This window comes from Bufo gargarizans, chromosome 1, assembly GCF_014858855.1.
Source record: "Bufo gargarizans isolate SCDJY-AF-19 chromosome 1, ASM1485885v1, whole genome shotgun sequence".
Taxonomy (NCBI): domain Eukaryota; kingdom Metazoa; phylum Chordata; class Amphibia; order Anura; family Bufonidae; genus Bufo; species Bufo gargarizans.
In genome coordinates this window covers 325978646-326003767 of record NC_058080.1, presented here as the reverse complement: position 1 = coordinate 326003767, position 25122 = coordinate 325978646, and the positions used below count along the sequence as shown (strand labels likewise).

The window sequence follows — 25122 nt, the reverse complement described above, 5'->3', positions numbered from 1 at the left end:
CTATAATTTTCTTTCTGATCTCTTGAGACAGCTCTTTCCTTTGCTTCCTCTGGTCCATGTCGAGTGTGGTACACACCATATCACCAAACAACACAGTGATTACCTGGAGCCATATATATAGGCCCAATGGCTGATTACAAGGTTGTAGACACCTGTGATGCTAATTAGTGGACACACCTTGAATTAACATGTCCCTTTGGTCACATTATGTTCTGTGTTTTCTAGGGGTACCATCATTTTTGTCCATGCCTGTTTCATGAGTTTATTTTTTTACATAATTCTGTTGAAGCATGGTTGAAAAACAATGTCTGACTTTCATTGGTTAACATTTATAGAATTTTAATTTATTATTACTTTTGTCAGATTAAAGTTATTTCTGTGACCATTGTGACTTTTTCTTTCATTGACCAAAGGGTACCAACAATTTTGTCCACGTCTGTATATAGCTCATATATTTTTGGCTCATGAGACTTTTGTGATTCGATTTAGACGTATAGCTGAAGATGATGACTTCCGTTTTACTGATTAGAAGACAACACAACAAAAATTCTTAGAAAATATGTTAAATATAAAAAGTGATTTAAATAGCAGATAATTTTCTGATGAGACATTCCCTTGAATTTAGCATAATTTTTTTATTTGTATTTTATTAATGTATTTTATAATATGTAAAGCATTAATAAAATACAAATAAAAAAATTATGCTAAATTCAAGGGGATGTGTCATGAGAAAATTATCTGCTATTTAAATCACTTTTTATATTTAACATATTTTTTAAGAATTTTTGTTGTGTTGTCTTCTAATCAGTAAAACGGAGGTCATCTTCAGCTATACGTCTAAATCGAATCACAAAAGTTTCAGGCTCCCAGGAGCCAAAAAAATTTGGGGAGACTTGAGAAAAATTCAAGCAGTTATCTATTTGGATGGATATCTTAAACGCTTAGTTGACCACATTATCAAAATGTGTCATTTACCCCAAAATTATACCAATGAAAACTACAAGTTGCCCTGCAAAAATCAAGCCCTCACATAACTCCAAAGAAAAGAAATACCGTATTTTTAGGTTTTAGATAATTTTTTCATTAGAACTCAGGTCAGACCACTAATCAGACCCCAATGTTAATCAGACCCACAATCAGACCTCAGATAAGAGCCTGCTGCCTCTCATCAGCCCCCATTGCCTTTCATATTAGCCCCCAGCAGCCCCATATTGCCTCAGCATGTCCATATTGCCCCCAAGTCAGCCTCCAGCATGTCCATATTGCCCCCAAGTCAGCCTCCAGCATGTCCATATTGCCCCCAAGTCAGCCTCCAGCATTTGTTTATAAAAACAAAACAAAACAAAACACTTAACTTTCCTGCTCTGGACGCCGCCGCTCCTCACCGCCTGCACTTGGTCTTCCTCCTCCGTCTGCTGTTCTGTGAATTGGCGCGCACAGCATGAGGTCACAGTGCGCCCTCACACTGTGCACAGCCTTCACAGCCGACAACCAGGAAGCGGTCACTACAGAGCCTTCACCGCTTCCTGGTCCTCCGGTACTAATGAAGCGCTTCCATAATGGAAGCGCTTCATTAGTATTCGCCCCACCTTTAGGGTGAAAAAAATGTGTCTTATAGGGAAAAAAATATGGTAAATTTATGGGTCTTGGGATGCGGTGATGCAAAAAGATTTTTTTATTTTTTTTTTATAAAAAAATCTAAAGTTTTACTGCACAAAAATATTAAAACCTAAACCTAAAAAACTATGGGTCACGTTTATTAAGACCAGCGTTTTAGATGCTGGTCTTAAGGCCCTGCGCTGGATCCACCTGAGTTATGAAGAGTCGCTGGTCTCTTCATAACTTTGGAGGATCCACTGCCGCTTCTAATTGTAAGTCAGCTTCCTAAACCAGGCATAGAAAATGGTGAATGAGACAGGCCTGCCGGCCCATCCCCTTCCCCGCTACAAACACTTTTTTAGACCTGGGAGAAGTTGCAGACTGTGGCGCAAAGGACCTTTGTGCCACAATCTGCACCAGAAATATGCCTAATTTAGCCGTATTTTTTTTGTTTAATATATGTATTTGGTATCGCTGTAATTGTACTGACTCAAACAATAAAGATATCATGTTATTTATGCCAAAAATTGCAAAATTTATAACTTAAAAACTCAGTGTTAGTATTGCTGCTCCCCCCCCATCTCCCTCCCAGAGAGTTAATAAAAGTTAATCAGAAAGTTATGTGTAACCAAAATGGCACCATTAGAAACTACAACTTGTCTCGTGAAAAACAAGCCCTCATACAGCTACATAGATGAAAAAATAAAAAGTTATAGCTCTTGAAAGGTGACGACGATGAAAAAAAGAAAAATGCTTGGTCAGTAAGGCCCAAAACAGGCAGGTCACTGACGGGTTAACACCTGCCTCTGATATGAAGATGCGGGTATAAACATACCTGTGTAAGATAACGTATTTGTGCTGACAGTTCAGATTCAACCTTCTGCATGGAGGTAGTGAACTGAACAGCATGTCTGTCTAAGAGGCGTTCATTTGGTTTCTCCTTAGAGAGCTCCAATACAACGTTTCCTGCAACAAATAAGAGAAACATAAGATTGGCATTCCAACAGACATTTACTTAGAAGGCTTAAGATATATGTACAGTCATGTGAAAAAATTAGGACACCCTTTGAAAGCATGTGGTTTTTTGTAACATTTTTAATAAAAGGTTATTTCATCTCCGTTTCAACAATACAGAGAGATTAAAGTAATCCAACTAAACAAAGAAAACTGAAGAAAAGTCTTTTCAAGATCTTCTGTAAATGTCATTCTACAAAAATGCCTATTCTAACTGAGGAAAAAGATAGGACACCCTTGCCCCTAATAGCGAGTGTTACCTCCTTTGGCTGAAATAACTGCAGTGAGACGGTTCTTGTAGCCATCTACCAGTCTTCGACATCGGTCTGAGGAAATTTTACCCCACTCCTCAATGCAGAACTTTTTCAGCTGTGAGATGTTTGAGGGGTTTCTTGCACGTACAGCCCTTTTCAAGTCACCCCACAGCATCTCAATGGGATTCAAATCTGGACTTTGACTTGGCCATTCCAGGACTCTCCATTTCTTCTTTTTCAGCCAATCTTTGGTTGATTTACTAGTATGTTTTGGGTCATTGTCATGTTGCATGGTCCAGTTCCGCTTCAGCTTTAAGTTTCTAACTGATGGTCTCACATGTTCTTCAAGCACCTTCTGATACACAGTAGAATTCATCGTGGATTCTATGATGGTGAGCTGACCAGGTCCTGCTGCAGCAAAGCAGCCCCAAACCATGACACTTCCACCTCCATGCTTCACAGTTGGTATGAGGTTCTTTTCTTGGAATGCTGTGTTTGGTTTACGCCAAACATGTCCTCTGCTGTTGTGTCCAAATAATTCAATTTTGGACTCATCTGTCCAAAGAACATTATTCCAGAAGTCCTGGTCTTTGTCAACTTTATCTCTGGCAAATGTCAGTCTGGCCTCGATGTTTCTCTTGGAAAGCAAAGGTTTCCTCCTTGCACACCTCCCATGCAAGTTAAACTTGTACAGTCTCTTTCTGATTGTAGAGGCATGTACTTCTACATCAACAGTAGCCAGAGCCTGCTGTAGTTCTCGAGAGGACACTTTAGGGTTTTTGGAGACCTCTTTTAGCATCGGGTCTGCTTTTTAGCTTGCGGTCTGCTCTTGGGGTGAACTTGCTGGGGCGACCAGTCCTGGGCATGTTGGCAGTTGTTTTGAAAGCCCTCCACTTGTAGACTATCTTCCGGACAGTGGAATGGCTGATTTCAAAATCTTTTGAGATCTTTTTAAATCCCTTCCCAGACTCATAGGTTGCTACAATCTTTTTTCTGAAGTCCTCTGAAAGCTCTTTTGCTCTCACCATGGTGCTAACTCTCACTTCTTTTTTTTTAATTTAATAAATTTTTATTGATATACAAAAGATTCGTTTACATAATACATAACAAATAGATCATTCCCCATCCTTCCCCCCCCCCCCCCCCCCCCCCCACCCTGCAGGAAAAGGGAAAAAAAAAAAAAAAAAAATTGGTGCATAAAATTTATAAATAGATCAATAAATTAATTAATTGAATTAGTTGTTCTTATCCCAATCTTTCCAAACTGCAGCCCATTTTAAATAGGATCCTCTTTGTTTGTACATTATCCTCTCGTAGCTCTTCACTTTCTCAACCAGACCCAACCAATTGTTACAGTCTGGAGGAGAAGAGCAGAACCATGATCTAGAAATAAGAAGTCTGGCCAAAAACATTACCTTGGTCAGAAGTTGGCGTTTTATAGGCTGGTAATTAACCTCTGATAGGTCTCCCAGGACCCATATCCTGGGGGACGAAGGAACTTTAATGTTAAGTTTACGAGCCAAATTGGTTTGGACCGCTCTCCAATAGCTGCTCAGCATTGGGCAACCCCAAAACAGATGTACATGATCTGCCTCGGTGTTGCCACAACGTGGGCAGTCAGAGGAGGCTCTGTATCCTCTCCTATGTAGCCAAATGGGTGTCACATATATTTTGTGAAGAATATTGAATTGTACAACAATGTGATTAAAATTGTGTGAAACTAATTTTAAATTTTCCCCTATGTTGTCCCAATCTAGAGGGCCCACCTCTGAAAGTGAAGAAGACCAGGATCTTTGTCCTGGAGAAAAAACACCCGAAAATTTTTTTTTCATTAGGTGTCTATAGCAGTGTGATATTTTTATTCTCGTGGCTGTTTTCTTAGTGATTAAGTCGTGTAAAAATTCAGGAGTATCTATAAAAAAGAAATGACTATTCAAAGTGCTGGAAAGTGCCAACCTCAATTGAAAATATGCGTACCAAGCTACCTCACCCAAATTTGCCCTTTGTCTTAGCTCAGTCAGGGACAGAATTTGTCCATCACTGACTACCTGATGTAGGTATTGGACGTTCTTAGTCCTCCAGTACTGGCAGCAGCTCAAGTCACCTAGATTCAAGATCTTTGAGTTATGCCATAATGGGGTACAAACAAGTGATGCCTTGACTCCACACCAGCTTCTTATAACCAACCAAGTCCTTATAGCCATTCTGCAAAAAAGTGTGTACCCAATCTGTGTATTTAATAGATAATCAGACTCCAGTACTGAAAAAAAATCCATAAGACCTGAGTCTTTCACCATTTTATTGCAGAAATGGCTATTTTCCCAGTCATTGAGAAAGCAAAGTTGAGAGGCCACAAAGTAGCCCTTAAAATAAGGGAGGTTAAGACCTCCCTGATTATAAGGCATAGAGAAATACAGTGCCTTCAGTCTGACCCGCTTCCTCCCCCACAATAAATCGTTCAGCATCCGCTCTATAAGTCTAAAATACTTATCCGCGATCCATACAGGTGAGTTACGCAGAACATACAGGACCTGGGGCAACACTACCATTTTTATTAGAGAGACTCTATCCGCCCTTGCAGGCAGAATTTTTTGCCATATCTTAATTTTGGCCCTCAACTTTGTCAACAGGGGAATTAAATTGAGTTGTAGATATTCCTGAGGTTTAGCCGAAACTGAAATCCCCAGGTACTTTATACAACCAGAAGTTGTTAACTGGTTATCCCAGTTACCTCGCAGCTCATCTATAGGGAGGAGAACGGTCTTCTCCCAGTTGATCTCCAAACCCGATGGGGCGGAGAAAGCACCTACCAAGTCCATTATGCGAGGGAGGGTGGTTTCTGTTTGGTGAACAAAGACCAAGATGTCATCTGCATAAAGAGATACACGATCCTGTCTCCCCATTATACCAAAGCCAGACACCTGCAAATCCTGCCTTATACTAGCTGCTAAGGGTTCAATATAAATATTAAACAAAAGGGGAGAAAGAGGACAGCCTTGACGGGTGCCTCTTCCTAGGGAGAAACTCTCTGTAACCGTATCATTGATCTTGATCCTGGCAACTGGAGAGCTATATAGTAACTGAACCATCGCCCTGAATCTGGGGCCGAAGCCCATTTTTTTCATCACCTCCCAAAGGAAGACCCACTCCACCCTGTCGAAGGCTTTGGTAGCGTCCAGCGACAGGACGGAGCGGGTACCGCACCCCGGAGACTGAATATTCATAAATAGCCTATGTAAATTGTGATGTGTGCCCCTTCCTGGCATAAAACCATTTTGGTCTGGGTGTATAATAGTGGGTATAACCCGAGAAAGCCTCCTGGCCAGAACTTTTGATAATAACTTAACGTCAGTATTTAATAAAGAAATTGGTCTATAGGAACTCAATTCTTTCGGGTCCTTATCCTTTTTAGGGATCAAAACAATGAGGGCCTCCATCATAGAACATGGCAAGTCCCCTCCCCTCATTGCATGAGAAAAGACCTCTAGCAGCTGAGGGAGAATCACTTCACCATTCCTACGGTAAAATTCGTATGGAAGGCCATCTAGGCCTGGCGATGAGTTCCCCGAGATAGACCCCAGAGCCTCCTGCAGCTCTGGCAAAGACAGCTCCTCCTCTAAACATTCCATTTGGGTTGTGCTTAAGGTCGACAATGGGATCCCATCCAAAAACCGCATCGCCAGGTCAGATGACAGGCCAGAAGAGGATCTATACAGCTGGGAAAAGTACTGCAGAAAGGTATCCGCAATCCCCTCTGGCTCTACTATAGTTTCCCCCTCTAAGTTGCGAATCGACAGAATAAGTTTATTTTTCTTATCTTGTTGTGTAATTATTCTGGCCAGGAGCTTACCGGGGCGTCCAGACTCCGAAAAATCCTTTAACCCCTTAAAGAGTACTCTATGATTTGCTTTCTCGATTAAGTATTTCTCGAGGGAGCAGCTCGCCTTCTGCATTTCTTCCCTATTGTATTCAGTCGGATGACTCGTGTACCGCTCAGTTGTAAGTGCAGCAGTTTTGGCCAGTTCTTTCTCCTCTTCCTTAAACTTTCTCTTTGCTGCAGCAATCTCGCTTATAAAGACCCCTCTCGAATATGCTTTCATTGCGTCCCATACTGTATTGATGTTGGCAGAGGGAAGGTTCACCTCCCAAAAGGAGGAGATCAGTATTTTGATAGACTGATAATTGTCCAGGATGGTGAGCCAATATGGATTCAGCTTGAATCCTGGCCCCCTCTTGTCCTTGTTCTCCCTGATGCATACCTCAATTAGTACGGGTGAGTGGTCCGAGACTGTTCTTACCCCATATCGCATTTTCCGGATATTGATCAGGTTGCTCTCATTAGTAAATGCTAGGTCAATCCTAGACATTGCTCTACCTCCCCTAGAGACACAGGAGTATATTTTCTTTCCTCCGCCAAAATATTCCCATATATCCACCACGCCAGCCTCCAAACAGAACTGAGGCAGTGGCGAATTACACGGATTCCTCCCCGATTCTGCATCTGATGTAAATCTGTCTCTTTTGGGGTCCATGACCGCATTAAAGTCTCCCATCAGAACTAATCGACATTCTGGTCTCTTTTCAAGAAAAAACAATAGCTGGATTAGTGGATACATAGAGAATGGCGGAGGTATATAGAAGAAAGCAAGAACATAGCTGCAACCATGCAGCTCGCCATACAAAAAAATAAATCTGCCCTGGTCATCTATATTAGATTCTATTAGGGTGAAATCTACAGAATTGTGGATCAGAACTGAAACGCCCCTAGAGGATCCACTAAAGGTGGAATGATAGGCTTGAGAATACCATCCCATTGTCAAACGGGACACGGTTTCTTTAGTAAGATGGGTTTCTACTATGCAGATAATTGCTGGAAGATATCTTTTCAATGCATCCATTATGGCTTGCCTTTTGACCCTTTCCCCGAGCCCTCTGACATTCCATGCTACAATTCTAGTCGCCATCAATCACAGCAAGGAAAGAAAAAAAAAAAAAAAAAAAAAAAAAAAACACCAACAAACCTGCAAGGTGGGTTCCCTTTCCCTGCTCCCTCCCATCCCCCCTCTCTGTTGATCCGCCCGAGCTGGTCAGCGAATCTCTAACCTCTGGCCGTTCTCCCCCTCTCTAGCCTTGCCCCCCCCGCATCATAATATTGGAGAGTATCATATCATAGGCCCATTTGCTCCATCCACTCTAGCGCTTGTTGTGGTCTTTCAAAGAATTGTAAAGTCCCGTTATGGATCACTCTTAGTTTTGCTGGATACTGGAGCGAATATTTAATGTCCTTGGACGCCAAACGTTTCTTTATCTCTATAAAATTTCTTCTCTTCTCCTGAGTCTGTCGAGCAAAGTCAGGGAAAAAGAGCAATTTAGTGCCCTGATATTCAATAGGTGTGCATTCTCTTGCTCTTCTCAGTATCATATCTCTATCAGCAGACAGTAGTAATTTCATTAAGATTGCCCGCGGCGGCCTCCCTGGAGTAGGTTTCCCTCCTGGGATTCGATGAGCTCTTTCTATCTGAAACATAGGGGAGAAGTAGTCGCTCCCAAGGTTATTGAAAACCACATCTTTAAGTTGTTCCTCTAGCTGTCGACCTTCGGCTCCTTCTGGGAAGCCAATTATACGAACGTTATTTCGCCTGGACCTATTTTCAAGGTCCTCCATCTTATTTTGTAGTAATTGATTTTCTGAGGCGAGAAAAACAGTTTTAGACTTTAGCGTATTTATGTCGATTTGCAGTGAGTCGACCATTTTTTCAACGTTAAAGACTCGGTCACGAATTTTTACCAGATCATCTCTTATTAGAGTAATATCGCTCTGCACTGAGCCCAGTTGGGTAGACATCCCTTGCACTAGGGTGCCATTATTTTCCACAGCACAGAGAATTTTATTAAGTACTGCAGAATCATATTCAACTCTCAGTTGCGTAGAGAGATTTTCCTCTACCGCTTCCTGACCTGTCTCTGCTGATTCGTCATCAGATATTTCATCAGTTTGAGGAGGCTTAGCGGGTTTCTTCAATTTAGAAGAGAGTTTCGTTTTTACTGAATTATTTTCATTTGAGAGGGGCGGTTTTAAAAACTTATCAATTTTGTTGTCTGGGGTCTTAGATCCGGACTTTATTACAGAAAGGTCCACTGACCGTCGTTTTGGGGCCATTTTCTCCCCCTTTTTTTTTTAGCTTTCCCCTTCCTTTTTACCTCTTTTTTATTTTATTTTTATTTTTTTCCCTCCTTTCCCTCTTTCCACTTCAATATAGCAAGAAGGTTATTCAAATGGTGGCGAAGGAAAAGAAGAATGGAATCAAATAAGACGATGGTCTCACGTATCCGAGACGCCCACACTCTCAATGCGCATCACCAGCCAAGCAGAAATTTTTCAAGACCACAAAGTGGGAGAGCAAGCAGGCCTTGCTAATCACCCACGCAGAGAACAATCCAGATGGCGACCATTCCCTCTCCTCCTGCCCTTTTTAATTTAATTTTTTTTTTTCTTTCCTTTTTTTTCCCTTCTTTTTCCTCCTTCCCCTCTTCTTCTTTATCTATTTATCTTCCTTTTCTTCCTTGTTTTTTCCTTTTTCTTTATTTGTCTTTCTGTTCGTTTCCCCCCCTCTTTTTTCTTCCTTTTCCTTTTCTCCCCCTTCTCCTTTCTCTTGTCCTCTCCCCTTTTCCCGGCTCTTACTCTTTCTTTACTTTATCTTTGTTTTTTTATTCTTGTTTGTTTTTTTTTTTTTCCCCCTTTCTTCTTTTTTTTTTTTTTGACAACACAAAAAGCCAACAGCAAAAATAGAAGTCAAGGGAACAGTATTCTCACGTGTCTGAAGGAGCCTCAGTCCGGAGCACAAACGTCCCAGTGCAATAGATCAGAGCAGGAGAGAGAGGAGACTGGAGCTCTCACTAACCCCCAGTAAGAGGAGCAGTTCAGGTATCGGGCAGTTCAAGAGTGCCTCAGGCCGCAAGACGTCAGCAGAAGCAGTACGGCAGACAGAGCAGCCAGACCAAAGCGGAGGAAGCGCAGGAAGAAGCCAGCAGGGGAACAAGGCAGAAGATCTCCAGAGCTGCGAGACATTCAAATCAAAGACGAGTCGACCCAGTAGAAGAGGAGACGCTCAGCAAGCGAACACCAGCGATCCACCAGCGAGGGGGACCAGGAGCCAAATCAGGTAAAGCGCGGTATAGCGCGGCTCCAGACGCTCAATTCGTCGAGTTTTGGGCCTCAGCTGTGCAGCACAGCGCTGGTTATTCGGCGTCAGCTGTAAGCATAGAGCCGGAGCCGATGTGGAGCATAGAGCATAGGGAGAGGAGGCCAGGGGGGGGGAGATCGAGACGTGACGTATTCACGTCATCACGCCATCCGTGAATGTAGCCTTAATGTGGAGCAGTTAATTCCAGGAAAAAGCCTCACTTCAACAGTCAGGAGCACACCAAACTAAATGTCTGAGGTTTAAATAGGGCAAGCCTCATTCAACATGCAGAGTAACGATCTACTAATTATGTGCACCTGGTGTGATATACCTGTGTGAGATCTGAGCCAATTTAAGAGGGAATACATGTGAGGGTGTCCTATCTTTTTCCTCAGTTAGAATAGGCATTTTTGTAGAATGACATTTACAGAAGATCTTGAAAAGACTTTTCTTCAGTTTTCTTTGTTTAGTTGGATTACTTTAATCTCTCTGTATTGTTGAAACGGAGATGAAATAACCTTTTATTAAAAATGTTACAAAAAACCACATGCTTTCAAAGGGTGTCCTAATTTTTTCACATGACTGTATTCAATTCTCACCAGGAGACAGTAAAAAATAAAATAAAATAGGGTTTGTGGGCATAGCTTCATGGCCCAGACTGCAGACACAAGCAGACATGCCAAATCCAAAGCTATTATGGACAAGTACGAAAACGCTACACTAATGCACCTCAGTGATAACTGATAATTGCTGAGGTGAAGAATGAAGAGCATCTGTCCTTTCAGTTTATAGCTCATATGTGCACAACTCTGCTGGTTGGTACAAGGAAAGGGATACAGACTTCAACATTTCATGAGTCTAAAACATAACTTTTATTACTTCTCATTAAAATTTACAATAAAAAAAAAAGAGAATTTATGATTTAGTAGCCGGTTGGATCCAGAATTATGTATTCTGTATTATAAGAGGCAGCGCCATGGGGTCTTTTACTGCGAAAACCTAGTATACCCTAGATACCTGACATAATGCAGTTGTAAGCCCTCAGCCAGAAATGAGCAGCCGACCCGCCCTGATAAGGGTATCCCCTAACCCAATCTCCTATGGTTCTGTTCTTCTATGTGTCTCGCCTTTTAAAATCTTGAGCAGTAAGGCAATATGGGTTGTGTTACAAAGGGCATTGATAAGACAGGACTGATTGTATACACTGAGCTTGATTGCCCACCTCCCCTTACCAATTCTCTCTCTGGGGGGTGCTTGAGAATATTCAGTACAAGGAGTGTGTCTGAGGTTTATTCATATTTTGCAGACAGTCAGGTGACCCAACTGATTCTGGAATGAAAAATTATGTACACAGTACTATATAACAAACATTGTGTAGTCATCCTTTCAGATTACCTGCATTCAATAAGATGGAAGCAATTTCCCTCTCAATCTCTTCTAGGATACGCAGTCTTTCATTTGCCAAGCTGTAAGTTGCCATGAGTACCACCAATCTTTATCCTGTCTAGAATATCCAGAATATAGAAAAGCACCACACCAACCTGAAGTACACAAAATATTATTTACATATAGTACTGTGCAAATGTTTTAAGCATGTGTGGAAAAAAGTACTGCTAAGTCAGAATGTGAGGGCCCACCAGAGCGATTAGCTTGGGGGACACATGGGGGCAATGACCCCCATATTTTATGTCAGTTACTAGGCAGTATGTACGGAACGTTTTTTGGCCGGAGAAAATACTGCAGCATGCTGCGCTTTTTGCTCCGGCCAAAAATCCTGAAGAATTGCCGGATCCGGAATTAATGCCCATTGAAAGGCATTGATCCGGACTTAAGCTAAACGTCGTTTCGGCACATTGCCTGATCCGACGTTTAGCTTTTTTAGAGTGGTTACCATGGCTGCCGGGACACTAAAGTCCTGGCAGCCATGGTAACGTGTAGTGGGGAGCGGGGGAGCAGAATACTTACCGTCCGTGCGGCTCCCGGGGCGCTCCAGAGTGACGTCAGGGCGCCCCAAGTGCATGGATCACGTGATCGCATGGCACGTCATCCATGTGCATGGGGCGCTCTGACGTCATTCTGGAGCGCCCCGGGAGCCGCACGGACTGTAAGTATACTGCTCCCACTAGCATCCTGGGTGCCATAGTAACACTGAAAGCATTTTGAAGACGGATCAGTCTTCAAATGCTTTCAGTACACTTGCGTTTTTCCGGATCCGGCGTGTAATTCCGGCAAGTGGAGTACACGCCGGATGCGGACAACGCAAGTGTGAAAGAGGCCTTAATCACAATATCATTTGCCTCCATGCTTTCAAACAAATTAACAAAATGCCAAGTGTATGAAGAAAAGAGAAATCAAATCATTATTTTGTGTGACCAACTTTTGCCTTCAAAACCGCCTCCATTCATCTAGGTACACATGCACACAGATTTGAAGGAACTCGGCATCCTGGAGAACGAACCTTAGTGCTCCTGTGGATGTAGGCTTGCTGAAATCCTACTGTCCTCATGTAAATCCAGACAGACCGAGTTGAGATTAGGGCTCTGTGGGGGCCATATCATCACTTCCAGGACAACTTGTTTCTCTTTACGCTGAAGATAGTTCTTAATGGCAATGGCTATATGTTTTGGGTTATTGTCCTTCTGCAGAATACATTTGGAGTCAGTCAGACGCCTCCCTAATGGTATGATGCAGGGATCAGCAACCTCCGACACTCCGAAACTACAACTCCCAGAACCCTCCATTCACTTCTATGGGAGTTACAAGAACAGCTGAGCATGTGTGTATGCTGGGAGTTGCATTTTCACAGCAGCTGGAGTGCCGAAGGTTGCTGACCCCTGGTATGATGGATAAGTATCTGCCTGGATTTCTCAGCATTGAGGACACCAGTAATTCTGACCAAATCCCCAACTCCATTTGCTGTAATGCAAAGAAACTTCACCATGCTTCATTGTTGCCTGCAGACACCGATTATTGTACAGCTCTCCAGCCCTCCGCAAACAAACTGCCTTCGATTACAGCCAAATATTTCATATTTTGACTCATTGGTCCACAGCACCTGCTGCCATTCTTCTCCACCCCAGTTGCTATGTTTTCTTGCATTGTTGAGTCGCTTGGCCTTATGTCAAATCTATGGCTGGCTGCAATTTCTCCATGATGACCACCTTTGGGCAGACTTCTCCAAACAGTAGATGGGTTTACCTGGGTCCCGTTGCTCTCTGCCAGTTTGAAGCAGATTTTGTAGGGAAGTAAGCATCATGTGTCTTTTATCTACTGCTTCAAGTTTCCTTGGCCAACGACTGTGTCTACAGTCCTCAATGTGGTCAGGGATCAATGGTGTCGTCAATGCTGAGAAATACAGGCAGATACTTATCCATCAAGCAATACCATCAGAGAGGCATCCGGTTGCCTCCAAATTCATTGTGCAGCAGGACAACAACCCCAAACATACAACGTCATTAAAAACTATTTTCAGCATAAAGAGGAACAGGAAGCCCTGGAAGTGATAAAATGGCCCCCACAGAGCTGTGATCTCAATGTCATCAAGTCTGTCTGGGATTACATGAAGAGACTGAAAGATTTGAGCTAGCCTACATCTTAGAAGATTTGTTATTTTTCCAAAATGTCTGGAACAGCCTTCCTACTGAGCTTCTTTAAAAAACTGTGGGGGTCATTTATCAAACTGGTGTAAAGTAGAACTGGCGTAGTTGCCCATAGCAACCAATCAGATTCCACCTTTCATTTTTCTCAGCCCCTTTGGAACATGAAAGGTGGAATCTGATTGCTAAGGGCAACTAAGCCAATTCTACTTTACGCCAGTTTGATAAATGACCCCCACGTGAACCTATAGTAACTGATGCTGTCTTTTGATTCAATCTTTTTTATTGGCATTTTGTAAAGTAAATACATATTACAATAAAAGTTGCATTACAAATTTCTTATCGTCAGTCGAGTTATTGAAAAAAAACAACTAACTGTATATAACATAACAGTTGTCTTATACTAAAGAGTCAAGTATTATAGACATCATCCACGATCAGTATCAATGTTCTTCATGTAAATTCAAGTATTACACATAGAAAACCTTATGCTTTGTATACCCAACATAATTTAATGAGTATCCACCCTTCCTCTGTAACCATATTAAACTTTTCTTGCTTGTTAGCTAATGGTGATAGTCCGCTGTATAATAAATATGTGTGATGATCACATATGTGTGTTGGTCAACCCCTACTCACCCAAATCTCTATCCCAATTTTGAGATCCCTGCTAACCTATGTATAAACTATTGACCATCTACCCCATAACACAATAACTAGAGGTTAGCCATAGCTGCCATTGTTTCACAAATTTTTGATAGGATCCGTTCCCTAAGGCTATTATTCTCTCGTAAGCAAAGGTGGTGTTAATGGCTGATACTAAATCTTTCAAACTTGGTGCCTCCTGTGATTTCCACCTCTGCAGTATCATTAGTTTTGCTAAAACACAGATAACACATACCAGTTTCCTGTTTTTCAACTGGAGGTCTGTCACTCCAACCAAAAGTAAGGCAAATTGTGGAGACCACTGAACCTTCCCCTGGAGCAGCCTGTTCAGCAGCTCCTCACATTCTTTCCAGTACTTAGATAACAGAGGGCACTTCCAAAGGATGTGAAGAAGTGTACCCCCCCCTCCACAACCCCTCCAGCAGTCACCCGACACCCCCACATACATATGCTGCAATCTCTCTGGGGTGTAGTACCAGTGCAGTATAGTCTTTAAAGCCGATTCCACATGGCTAGAGCAGTGCAAGTGGGAATGTATCAATTTAATTGTTCTCTGCCATTCGTTATCTGTTATGATGATATTTAGTGAGCTCTCCCATTTACGCATAGGGTGAGATTTTTTAAATTGTATTGGCTGGAGTAAGGATTCATACAATTTTTTAATTCCTTTGGACTCCCCGGAGAGGTATAACATACCCACCTGATTGCATCTCAGATTCGATGATGTTAATGATTGTACCAGGTGCCGGATTTGTAAATATTTAAAAAAATCTGACTTGGGTATCCGCAATTGCTTCTGCAGGGTTTGGAAAGATTTCAACAACCCATTTTCAAATAACCGTTCAATATTACTTTCGTTCTCTATATTCCATTCCGAGAGATCTGCATGTGGAAGTAGTGCTCTGATCAGAGAGAATGGAATTGAGGTCACTTTCGGCTTATATCCCTCTTTGTTTATGTCATGAAAACGTTTCCATGCCGTCACCGAAGCCAGCATTACTGGAGTTAAGTTTTTTGGGGTCTGGATATCCCAGAAGGGCAGATGTACTAAATCTGGCAAGGTAAAGGGTGCTGCCTGTGCTTGCTCCACTTGGACCCATGGGATCTCAACCTTTTCTTTGTGCCAACTCCTAAGCATGGATACTAACGTGGCAATATAATAAATTTCCATGTCTGGGACCGCTAGACCTCCCATTGCTCGGGGTCTCCGCATTATATTACTTGCTATCCGCGGCTTCTTATTGCGCCATATATATTTGGAGAGTAGTTGTTGCACCTTTCTAAAAAACCTTTTTGGTAACAAAATCGGGACTGTGCGGTATAAGTACAAGAAGCGAGGGAGAATGAACATTTTAAAGGCCGCAATCCTCCCTAACCATGAAGTTTCATGTTTATGGAACTCTTCCATGTCTTTACCTACCTCAACCAGTAGGGATTCATAATTAAGGACATATACCTTTGACATTGATGCAGACATGTTAGTGCCTAAATATTTTATACTATCCGTGCACCAATCAAAGTTCCACCGTTCCTTGAAGGACCGGGTCAGAGTGTCCGGGATATGTATCGGCAGTGCTTGCGTTTTAGAGGAATTAAGGTGGTAGTAGGAAAGATTGCCATATAGCTCTATTTGATTCATAACCGCTGCTAAGGACGTTTCTGGGTTAGATAGCGACAACAATACATCATCGGCATATAGCGAGATGACATGCTCTTGCCCTCCCAATCCTACCCCTGAAACCAAGGGGTCCAATCTAATCGCCTGAGCTAGTGGTTCCATTGCTATAATGAAGATCAAGGGGGACAGTGGGCAACCCTGTCTGGTGCCATTGGTCAGCTCGAATGATTCCGATAGGGCTCCATTGACATAAACACTAGCCGTAGGTGCACTATAAAGAGCCTCAATTGCGGACATTATAGGGCCATTGAATCCCATAGCCGATAACACCGAGAAGGCAAACGACCACCGAATTCGGTCAAATGCCTTCTCGGCATCCAAGGCCAACACCAACAAGGGGCTGTTTTTTTGTATAACTTGATGAAAAATGCCCAACATTCTTCTAGTGTTAAAATAAGACTGGCGAGTCGGTACAAAACCTGTCTGGTCCTTATGGATTATAGAGGGAAGTATTGTAGCAATCCTAAGAGCCAAGAGCTTGGCGTATATTTTTACGTCTTGATTTAATAAAGATATGGGCCTAAAATTCTGCGGTCTGTCCGCAGGTTTACCTGGTTTAGGTAGTGTGATAATAGTCGCCTGTAAATTTTCTTTAGGGAAATTCCCGGAGGACAAAGCAGATTGGCAAAAATCTCTCAGGAAGGGGCTCAATATATGCGAAAACTTTTTATAATAGTGACTTGCAAAACCGTCCGGACCGGGAGCTTTATCCTGGGGCAAGGACCTTATCACTTTCTCAATCTCCTCTACAGTTATTGGAGTATTAAGGACTTGGAGTTGATTTTTAGTTAGAGTGGGTAAATCTAGGGAACTGAGATATCTCCTCACCATGTCTGTCAAGATTGGGGGAGCAGGTATGGAGTTCCGCAGATTGTATAGCTCATAGTAGTATGTCTGAAAGCCTTCCGCGATATCCTGTGGGGAATATAATTTGGTTTGTGTTTTGGGATGCAGGAGGTAATGTATCCTACTTTTAGTTCTTTTTGCTTTTAGGCTAGCTGCCAAAAGTTTCCCCGCCTTATTCCCCTGGGAATAATAACGTGCCTTGGTTTTCCTAAGACCTTTCTCATAAGAATCCAGCATATGGTTCCTTATATCGAGCCTGATTTGTTTTAGTGCCTCTGCATTGGGGAGTGAGGGGTCGCTTTTATTCCTATCTTCTAATAGTTTCAATTTTGTGAGCAATTGTGACATGGCCTCCTCTAATTTCCTTTTCCTCACCGCCCCCTGTTGTATGAATGACCCTCTAATACACGCCTTGTGGGCGTTCCACAGCGTCACCGGGTTAGTATCATCCATCTTGTTAATAAGGAAGAATTCTTTCAGGTCTGATTCAATGCGCTGACCATGCTGTGGACACGATAATAGTATAGGATTGCTCCTCCAAAGATACTTTGGGGCGTAGTTGTTGTCCTCTGAGAGTTTCAGTGTAATAGCAGCATGATCAGACCACTTAATCTGCCCTATCTCCGCCTCTGTCACTTTAGATAAAGTCGTCCTATCCACCCAAAACATATCTATACGGGAATATACGTTGTGTACCCCTGAGTGGAACGTAAACTCTCTGTCTGCAGGATGTTTGATACGCCATGCGTCGAACAACTCCGCCTTCCAAATAGCATCACTCAAGGACTGAACTGACCTACAAGAGGAGGACGGCGAGTCCATTTCAGGATCTGTGGTCAAATTAAAGTCTCCAAATATCAATAATTGTCCCTTCTTTTTCTTATGAGCCATTTTTAATATTTTTTTCACATATCTAGCTTGGCCCTTATTAGGAGCGTATATCGATACCAGAGTGAAGGGGGAGTTGTTCAAGGTGCATACCAGTAGTACATATCGTCCTGCCGAGTCACTTATATGTTCTAACATCGTGAATGCCAAGGTATTTTTTATAGCTATCAGCACTCCTCTAGTTTTGGAGTTAGAATGGGCTTGAAAGATGTGGGGAAACTGAGTGTTTTGTAATCTGTTGGCATCTTTCTCTAGTAAGTGAGTTTCTTGTACTCCTAATATGTCACAATTAAGGGATCTGGCCTCCCTCCACAAATGCGATCTACGCATTGGGCTATTCAAACCATTAGCATTAATACTTGCAAAGGATATTACCATAGTAAAGCAATTTGAAACGTAAGGAATAAAAGTCGCACATTAAACTATACAGAAGGTGCAAGACGCCTCCCAGCCAGCGCGCCTGCATCCATAGCACGAAGATGGTGGAGCATATTACAGGCATAAGTTTAGCGCCAATCATGGACATAGCTTCACATAATAATGTAAAGACAAAGTAACAAAAATAATACATAACTAAAAACATAACTGTAGGTGTACTCGTGAGAACCAACAGGCTCTCGTCGAACCTAAATAACTTGGGGTATCAAAGTCCCGTCTGAAGCCTTGGTAAAATCCCGCTTCCGCAGAACACCGCTCCGGCCTGTAGCACTGAAGATTAAGCCACCCTCCGGTGAATCACTTCATCTAACAATGTCCCAATCTTTTCGGATTTTTTCGGGATGCCCCCGACGCTGTTCCATCTGGGGATCAATAGGAATATCCCAGCTCTGGAGAATTTTCTTCCCCTCTTCCACTGTTTTAACAGCAAACAGTTCTCCCATATGGTGAATTAGCAGGCGCACTGGGAACCCCCACCTATACTGAATTTTAGCTTTTTGTAAAGCAGACGTGATGGGTATCAGGGCTCTTCTATGCCTGAGTGTAGCAGCCAACAGGTCAGCATATAAGGCTATTTTGTGATACGGTGCAGGCAGACCACCATTTTTCCTGGCGGAGGACATCAGCTGCTCTTTAACAGTATAAAAGTGAACTCTGGCAAGAACATCCCTTGGCACTGATTCGTCCAGATGTCTGGGACGTGGGACTCTGTGTGCCCGGTCGATCTCTAAGTCCCCCTCTTTGCAGTGAGGTAGAGCACATTTAATCAACTCTTTGACGTATAGAGGAATATCTTTGGCCACCACAGTCTCTGGGATGCCCCTTAGCTTAATATTATTGCGTCTGCTACGGTCTTCCAGATCCGCCATTTTGTTTTTTAGAACCTCCACCTCAGCCTCTAATGTGTAATGAGCATCAATAAGGTCGTTATGGGAGCCTGCAAACTCTCCAAATTTTCGTTCTAGATGGTCTGTTCTGGCCCCAATCTCCTCCACCTCCCTTCTCATGGGGGCCACTATCAAACGCATGTCATGCAAAAGAGAGCGTCTCTGTACCAGTAACATGTCTCTCATGGCAGTGTCTGTCAGGGCTATATTAGCGACTGGCAGTGCTAAGAATTCTGCCTCCCCCGTAGCCCGCAAGTCATCCTTGGAACCCAAAGTACCTGCGCTGGCGATTACTGCCTCAGGAGCTCCTTTCATAGGAGTAGAGTGGGGGGATTCCCCTGTCTCCGCTGGCGCCGTTTCCCCATGTGATCGGCCTGCCGCTGCTGCATCACAAGCTCCCTCCAGCCCAGTAGCTGGATCTCTGATTCCGGGTGCAGGTCTTGGGGATTTCGCTGTGGCCAGCTCTTCCGCAGGCTCTGGGCGACTAGCTGAGCGGGCGTCTTCTTCTTTGTCGCTGTCAACGGCATCCTCCTCTCCGGCGCCATCTTGGAATCTTCCCGCCTCCCTTGTGAAGTAGAACTTCGTCAGTTGCGGGTGCTTCTGCACCTTTCTTTTTTTCCCGGTCATGGTCAGGGAAGGTTCGGTGCCTTTTCTGTCCGGTTTTGGTGTGTTCACCATGGGTATCGTCGCTATATAAGTCGCTGGTTGAAGTGCTATCTCCGGAGCTGCAGCACTCTACATCCGCGCGCCTCGGCAGCCAGACCACGCCCCAACTGATGCTGTCTTGAAGGCAAAGGGTGGTCACAGCAAATACTAATCTGATTGAGATTTCTCTTTTGTTCATTGCTTTGTGTTAATTTGTTAAAACAAACTAGTAACATTTCTATTTTTGAAAGCATTCTATGTAGCATTTTTTTCTGCACTTGCATAAAACTTTTGCACAATTCCTTCTTTGATGTTTCATTCACATTTTTGCAAACACACAAATATGTTTACTAGATCTGCTCACTCAGGTGTCAAGAGTACTTTTAGGTCAGAATCCATGATGGAAAAGACGTACATTTTTGCAACTGATTTCATTAAAGGGGTTATATTATTAATCTAGTCCCGGTGAGCACTGCAGTATCTTCACAGCCTACCAAGCACACACGGCACACTGCGTTTTTACATCTTCATGCAGAAAACACCAGTGGGCACTGCCCCAGATTTACTCATGTACATGCAACAAATCATCACTAGCAAGGGGCAGGGTTTATCAGAAATGAGCAATGCCTAAGATGCACCACTTGGTGCCAAAATGTAGGCACAATTCTGGCATAAAAATTTGTCTCAAAGTAATCCAACCAATAGTTGGTATGGAGTCAGTGTACCAGTATATCCCTGTACCAGATTTATCATCCAACCTGACCCATTGTGGTAAATCTAGTGCAGGTATTTTAGCTTTTTTTTAATGGTGAAAAACTACTGCCAAAATTCATGTGTGTAGGATTCTAAAATCCCCCCAACATCACTTAACATGAAATCCTATACTCCCTCTCTTTCTCTGTGATGCAGCTCCAGTCCTCTTCCCGCCATTTGCAGACAAGGTTGCAGTAGTATGAGGCACAATACCACTACAGCCAATTACTGTCCTCAGCGGTGTATGACAATAGATCGCTGAGGACTGTGTATATACTGCCACTAAAGAACAGAAAAAACAGCGGAAGTTAATTCAGACCCGTAGGGATCACAATGTATCCCAAAGGAATGAAGGATTTGGGCGCCGACAGGGGTGATTGGGATGAAGGAAAAAAAAAAAAAAAAGAAACAGGAGAAAGGAAAGGTGAGGCAGCTCTAAAAAGTGTCTGTGACTACTGACACTGGACAGGATAGTGAATAAATGTGCAGGGTGATATTCTACAGTGTTGAATGATCAATCACTTGTAGTATAGACCCCCAAGACAAAACTAGAAATAAAGGAAAAAAGAGCGCCAGACCTCGTCTCAAGTACAGTAGGAAAATGGAAAATAGAATGGGAGTGGAACACACCCCTACACAATAATGAATTGTATATCGCACAACAATGTGTCGTGAAGCAATAGCGTGGGGTCGAGATGGTGGGTGCTCCGGGTAAGGGACCCTGGGTATACACCGCTATGTAAGAAGACCTACTCAAACCCTATAGTCAAATAATGTGGTAAAAATTGAATTAATAAAATGGTAAGAAAAATATAAATAGTAAAAGTGTGAAGTGCCCAGGTAGGACAATATCACACGAAATAAATGGATAAATAATAGAATCAATAAATAAATAACACTCACTTCACTGGGGGGTAGTCATCAGGATAAGCATAAAACACCTGTGACTTGAACCCCCCCCGGCCAGGATCGCATGTAGAGTCGTAGTGATGGAAGGCAGCAAAAAGTCCAGTGCTTCTGATCAATCACCTTTATTGTGTATAAGTGGCTCGACGCGTTTCGGGGACAACAAATCCCCTTCTTCAGGAGCATTACATAACCAAATGACAATAGAATCAAACAATTTATACCCTAATGGCCCTAAAAAGGTGCGTTTTTCAAAGGACCGGAAGTGGTATGGCCGCACTTCCGGTATTTGGAACGCATATGCGTTTCATGATGTAATTACAAGTCAATACATGAATAAATAAATAAAGCGAATAAATGAAGCATCTACAGTAATGACATCAAATAATATATATATATATATATATATATATATATATATAAAAATTGGCGAAATGGACTGAATGTATACATATAGCCGGAGCATATCGGACCGGAAGTGACCCCGACTTCCGCTCCGTGGAACGCAAGGTGATGCGTCCCACCACAGGCGAGAGCCAGGGGAGTCCGGTGACTAGCGGTGATATCAACATGACCTAACTCATCACTTGCCGGAGTCCTGGAGGTGCTGTGGATCCTTGCACCATATCGCAAGGTCCTGGGCCGGAAGTGTATATACGACTTCCGCTTGGAGGAACGCATCCCATGCGTTCCAACAGAGACAGGAGCCGAGCTTCCGGTCTACAGCATCGGGGCCCTGGTGGAACGCACAGTGCGGGTCAGCAGGAGCCTGTGATGATTTGCACATGTAAATGATGCCCAGAAGAGCATATTAGGAGGCCAGTACTGCACACACAAAACTGGTTATTATAATGCACCATAAAATGAGCTATAAAATAAACAAAAAAATAAAAAAATTATATATATATATATATATATATATATATATATATATATATATATATATTTTATGTGTATATGCACATATTTATGTACGTACACACACACACACACACACACACACACGTAAAATGCGTACATAACAAAAAACAAAAATGAACGCAGTAGGAATACTGCTGAGAATAATTAGATACATTATGATTCGTATTTATATAAAAACTAAAGAAAATAAAATTAGTAATGAATGGATAGTGGATCGTGGATAAATAAATAAATGCATGGGTACAATGGGTAATAAAAAAGTTGGGTAATGAGTATCTAATACCACTAGAAGGAGAAATAAGACTACATATAAAAAAGAAAAAACAAACAAAATAAAGACATATATTCATGTCACATCATCATTTCTTTATCAACGAATGGCACTCTGCCTCGGGTATTTACACCTACTAGAGATAGTAGGTCTGAGTAACGGGCATAGTGTATTGATAGAGTATACTAGATACATAATTCAAAGGAATTATATTCTTAGTTTTGATATTGATATTTGGGTTTTTGAGTGTTTTCAGAAAATATGGTTATCCGAGCGGCACATAATCTTAATGGTGGGACTTTAATAATTGGAATGTTCTAAAGTTTCATTAAGCCCGAACGGGGTCAGGGTATTTAATTTGAAGATCCAAAACATCTCCTTACGGCAGAGGGTTTGGTAGGAGTGCGGTACCCACTCCAAAAGGCGTGACATGAAGTGAACTGGAGTCCCCGTCGTGATGGATTGAGAAATGCCGGGAAACACTGTGGGTGACCACTTTGGTGGATATTCGAACGATGCTCGTTCATCCGTTCGCGTAGGGATTGTGTGGTACGACCTACGTAGTACATATGGCAAGAGCAATAGAGTAAATATATGACAAAAGATGTGCCACAACTCATCTCTTGCCGCAAGGGAATCGTACCTTCTAACTTGGTAAGAGATAGCACTTTGGTGTTATGAGAAATCATGGCGCAACATTTGCACCGGGCCTTCCCACATCTAAAGGACCCTACCCTGGTAGGGTGGGCAGTGTTTCCCAAGAACTTCTCCATGGTTGTTGGTTTTTCTGTATCGCCGATTTTGGGGCATGAGGGGGCCAGAATTTCTTGCCAATGATCGGATCTTTCAACAAAATCGGCCAATGTTTAATAAAAGTGTTTTTGATGGCGAGATGTTGTGAATTGTAACAGGTAATGAAGTTTAGAGGAAATTGTTTGGATTTCTTTCCACCGTCTCCATTTGTTGTGGGGACAGGCTCTTTTCTAGTCTCGAAGGTCCTTCTTTTGGAGTCTGCAATAAGGCCTTTAGGGTAGCCCTTCTCCAGAAATCTCTTTCCTATCGTCTCTAGTTGTCCCTGTAATATTTTTTTATCAGTGCAATTCCTTTGTAACCTACGCATTTGACCGTATGGGATATTGTTTTTCCAACGGTAGTGATGACAGCTCTTATAGTCAAGATAGCTGTTAGTATCCACTTGCTTAAAATGGGTTCTGGTAGCGATGAAGTTATCCTTTACACTTAAATGAAAATCCAAAAAAGTAATTTCTCTCTGGCTGTACTCAGACGAGAATGAGAGATTCCAGCTATTTCTATTTAGTGTTTCCACAAAAGTGCATAGATCTCCTACATCACCATCCCAGATGAAAATGATGTCATCTATGTATCGTTTGTATAGTCGGATATTGGGATGTGAGAGTAGGCCCATCTTTTCCTCAAAATGACCCATAAAAAGGTTAGCGTACGATGGGGCAAATTTCGTCCCCATCGCAGTACCCTTTTGCTGGAGATAAATTTTGTGCAGAAACGAAAAATAATTGTGTTGCAGAATGAAGTTGATAGATTTAAGTAAAAACTGACATTGTGATGGTGGCATTTTAGGGTCCGAACTGAGAAATACCCTGATAGCTTCAAGGCCCAGGGAATGTGTGATATTGCTGTATAAAGCGGCAAAATCCAAGGTAACCCACTGATAGTTGTCTTCCCACTTCACCGACTCTAAGGTGTGTAGTAAATGGGATGTGTCCTTCAAATATGATGGTAACTGGATAACATAATTTTGTAATATACCGTCAATATATTCGGAAAAGTTGGTAGTTAGAGAGCCCATACCCGAGATGATTGGTCTACCCGGGGGGTTAACCAGGGACTTGTGAATTTTGGGAAGGAAATAAAATTTCGCCATAGCTGGGTAGGGTATTTTTAAATATGTTCTTAATTTCTTATCAATGATACCCAGAGAGTACCCCTCATCTATGAGGTTATATAGTTCTTTCTGATATGTAGCTATAGGGTCTGTGGCTAAACGTATATAGTATACCTCATCAGATAATATATTAAGGGATTCAGAGATGTAGTAGCTGCTGTCCATGACCACTATCCCCCCTCCTTTATCCGCACTTTTAATAACAATATCTTTATTTCCCGTTAGTGTTTTCGTGGCCATTCTTTGTTTGAAGCTTAGATTATTGGCCCGGGGGGGGGGGGGGGATGTTGTGAGGTTTTGTTTAAGGTCTGCTAAAACCATATTGTAGAATGTTTCTACATGTGAGCTTCTACTAGTAATAGGGTAAAAACTGGATTTAGGTTGGATGTTAGATGGAATGATAGTTGTGGTCAAAGATGATGTTGGTCCATTGGATTCTAAGTTAGCAAAGCTAGATACAGTTGTGACAAGATCTGGGTTGGTATTCGAAGGGGTGGCAGTACTCTTAATCTGTTATGTTTGATCTTTAATAGAAAAATGTCTATGTAGTGTGAGTTTCCTAGTAAATTGATTTAGGTCCACAAATAGTTCAAACAGGTCAGCACTGTTAGTGGGACAGAACGATAGACCTTTACCAAGGAGTTCAATTTCG

The 25122-nt window shown here is 42.4% G+C and overlaps 1 protein-coding gene across 1 annotated transcript in view; it reads right to left on the bottom strand.

Moving 5' to 3' along the window:
- The window catches only part of MED11 (mediator complex subunit 11), a 72082-nt gene that overhangs the window by 39348 nt on the left and 7612 nt on the right, over window positions 1-25122 (bottom strand). Inside the window, exons 2-3 of the mRNA XM_044305920.1 lie at window positions 11447-11592; window positions 2435-2565 (exon numbers count right to left, since the gene is read on the bottom strand). Of these exons, the coding sequence (XP_044161855.1) occupies window positions 2435-2565; window positions 11447-11531 (216 nt within the window). The 5' untranslated portion in view covers window positions 11532-11592. The remainder of the gene's footprint in view (window positions 1-2434; window positions 2566-11446; window positions 11593-25122) is intronic.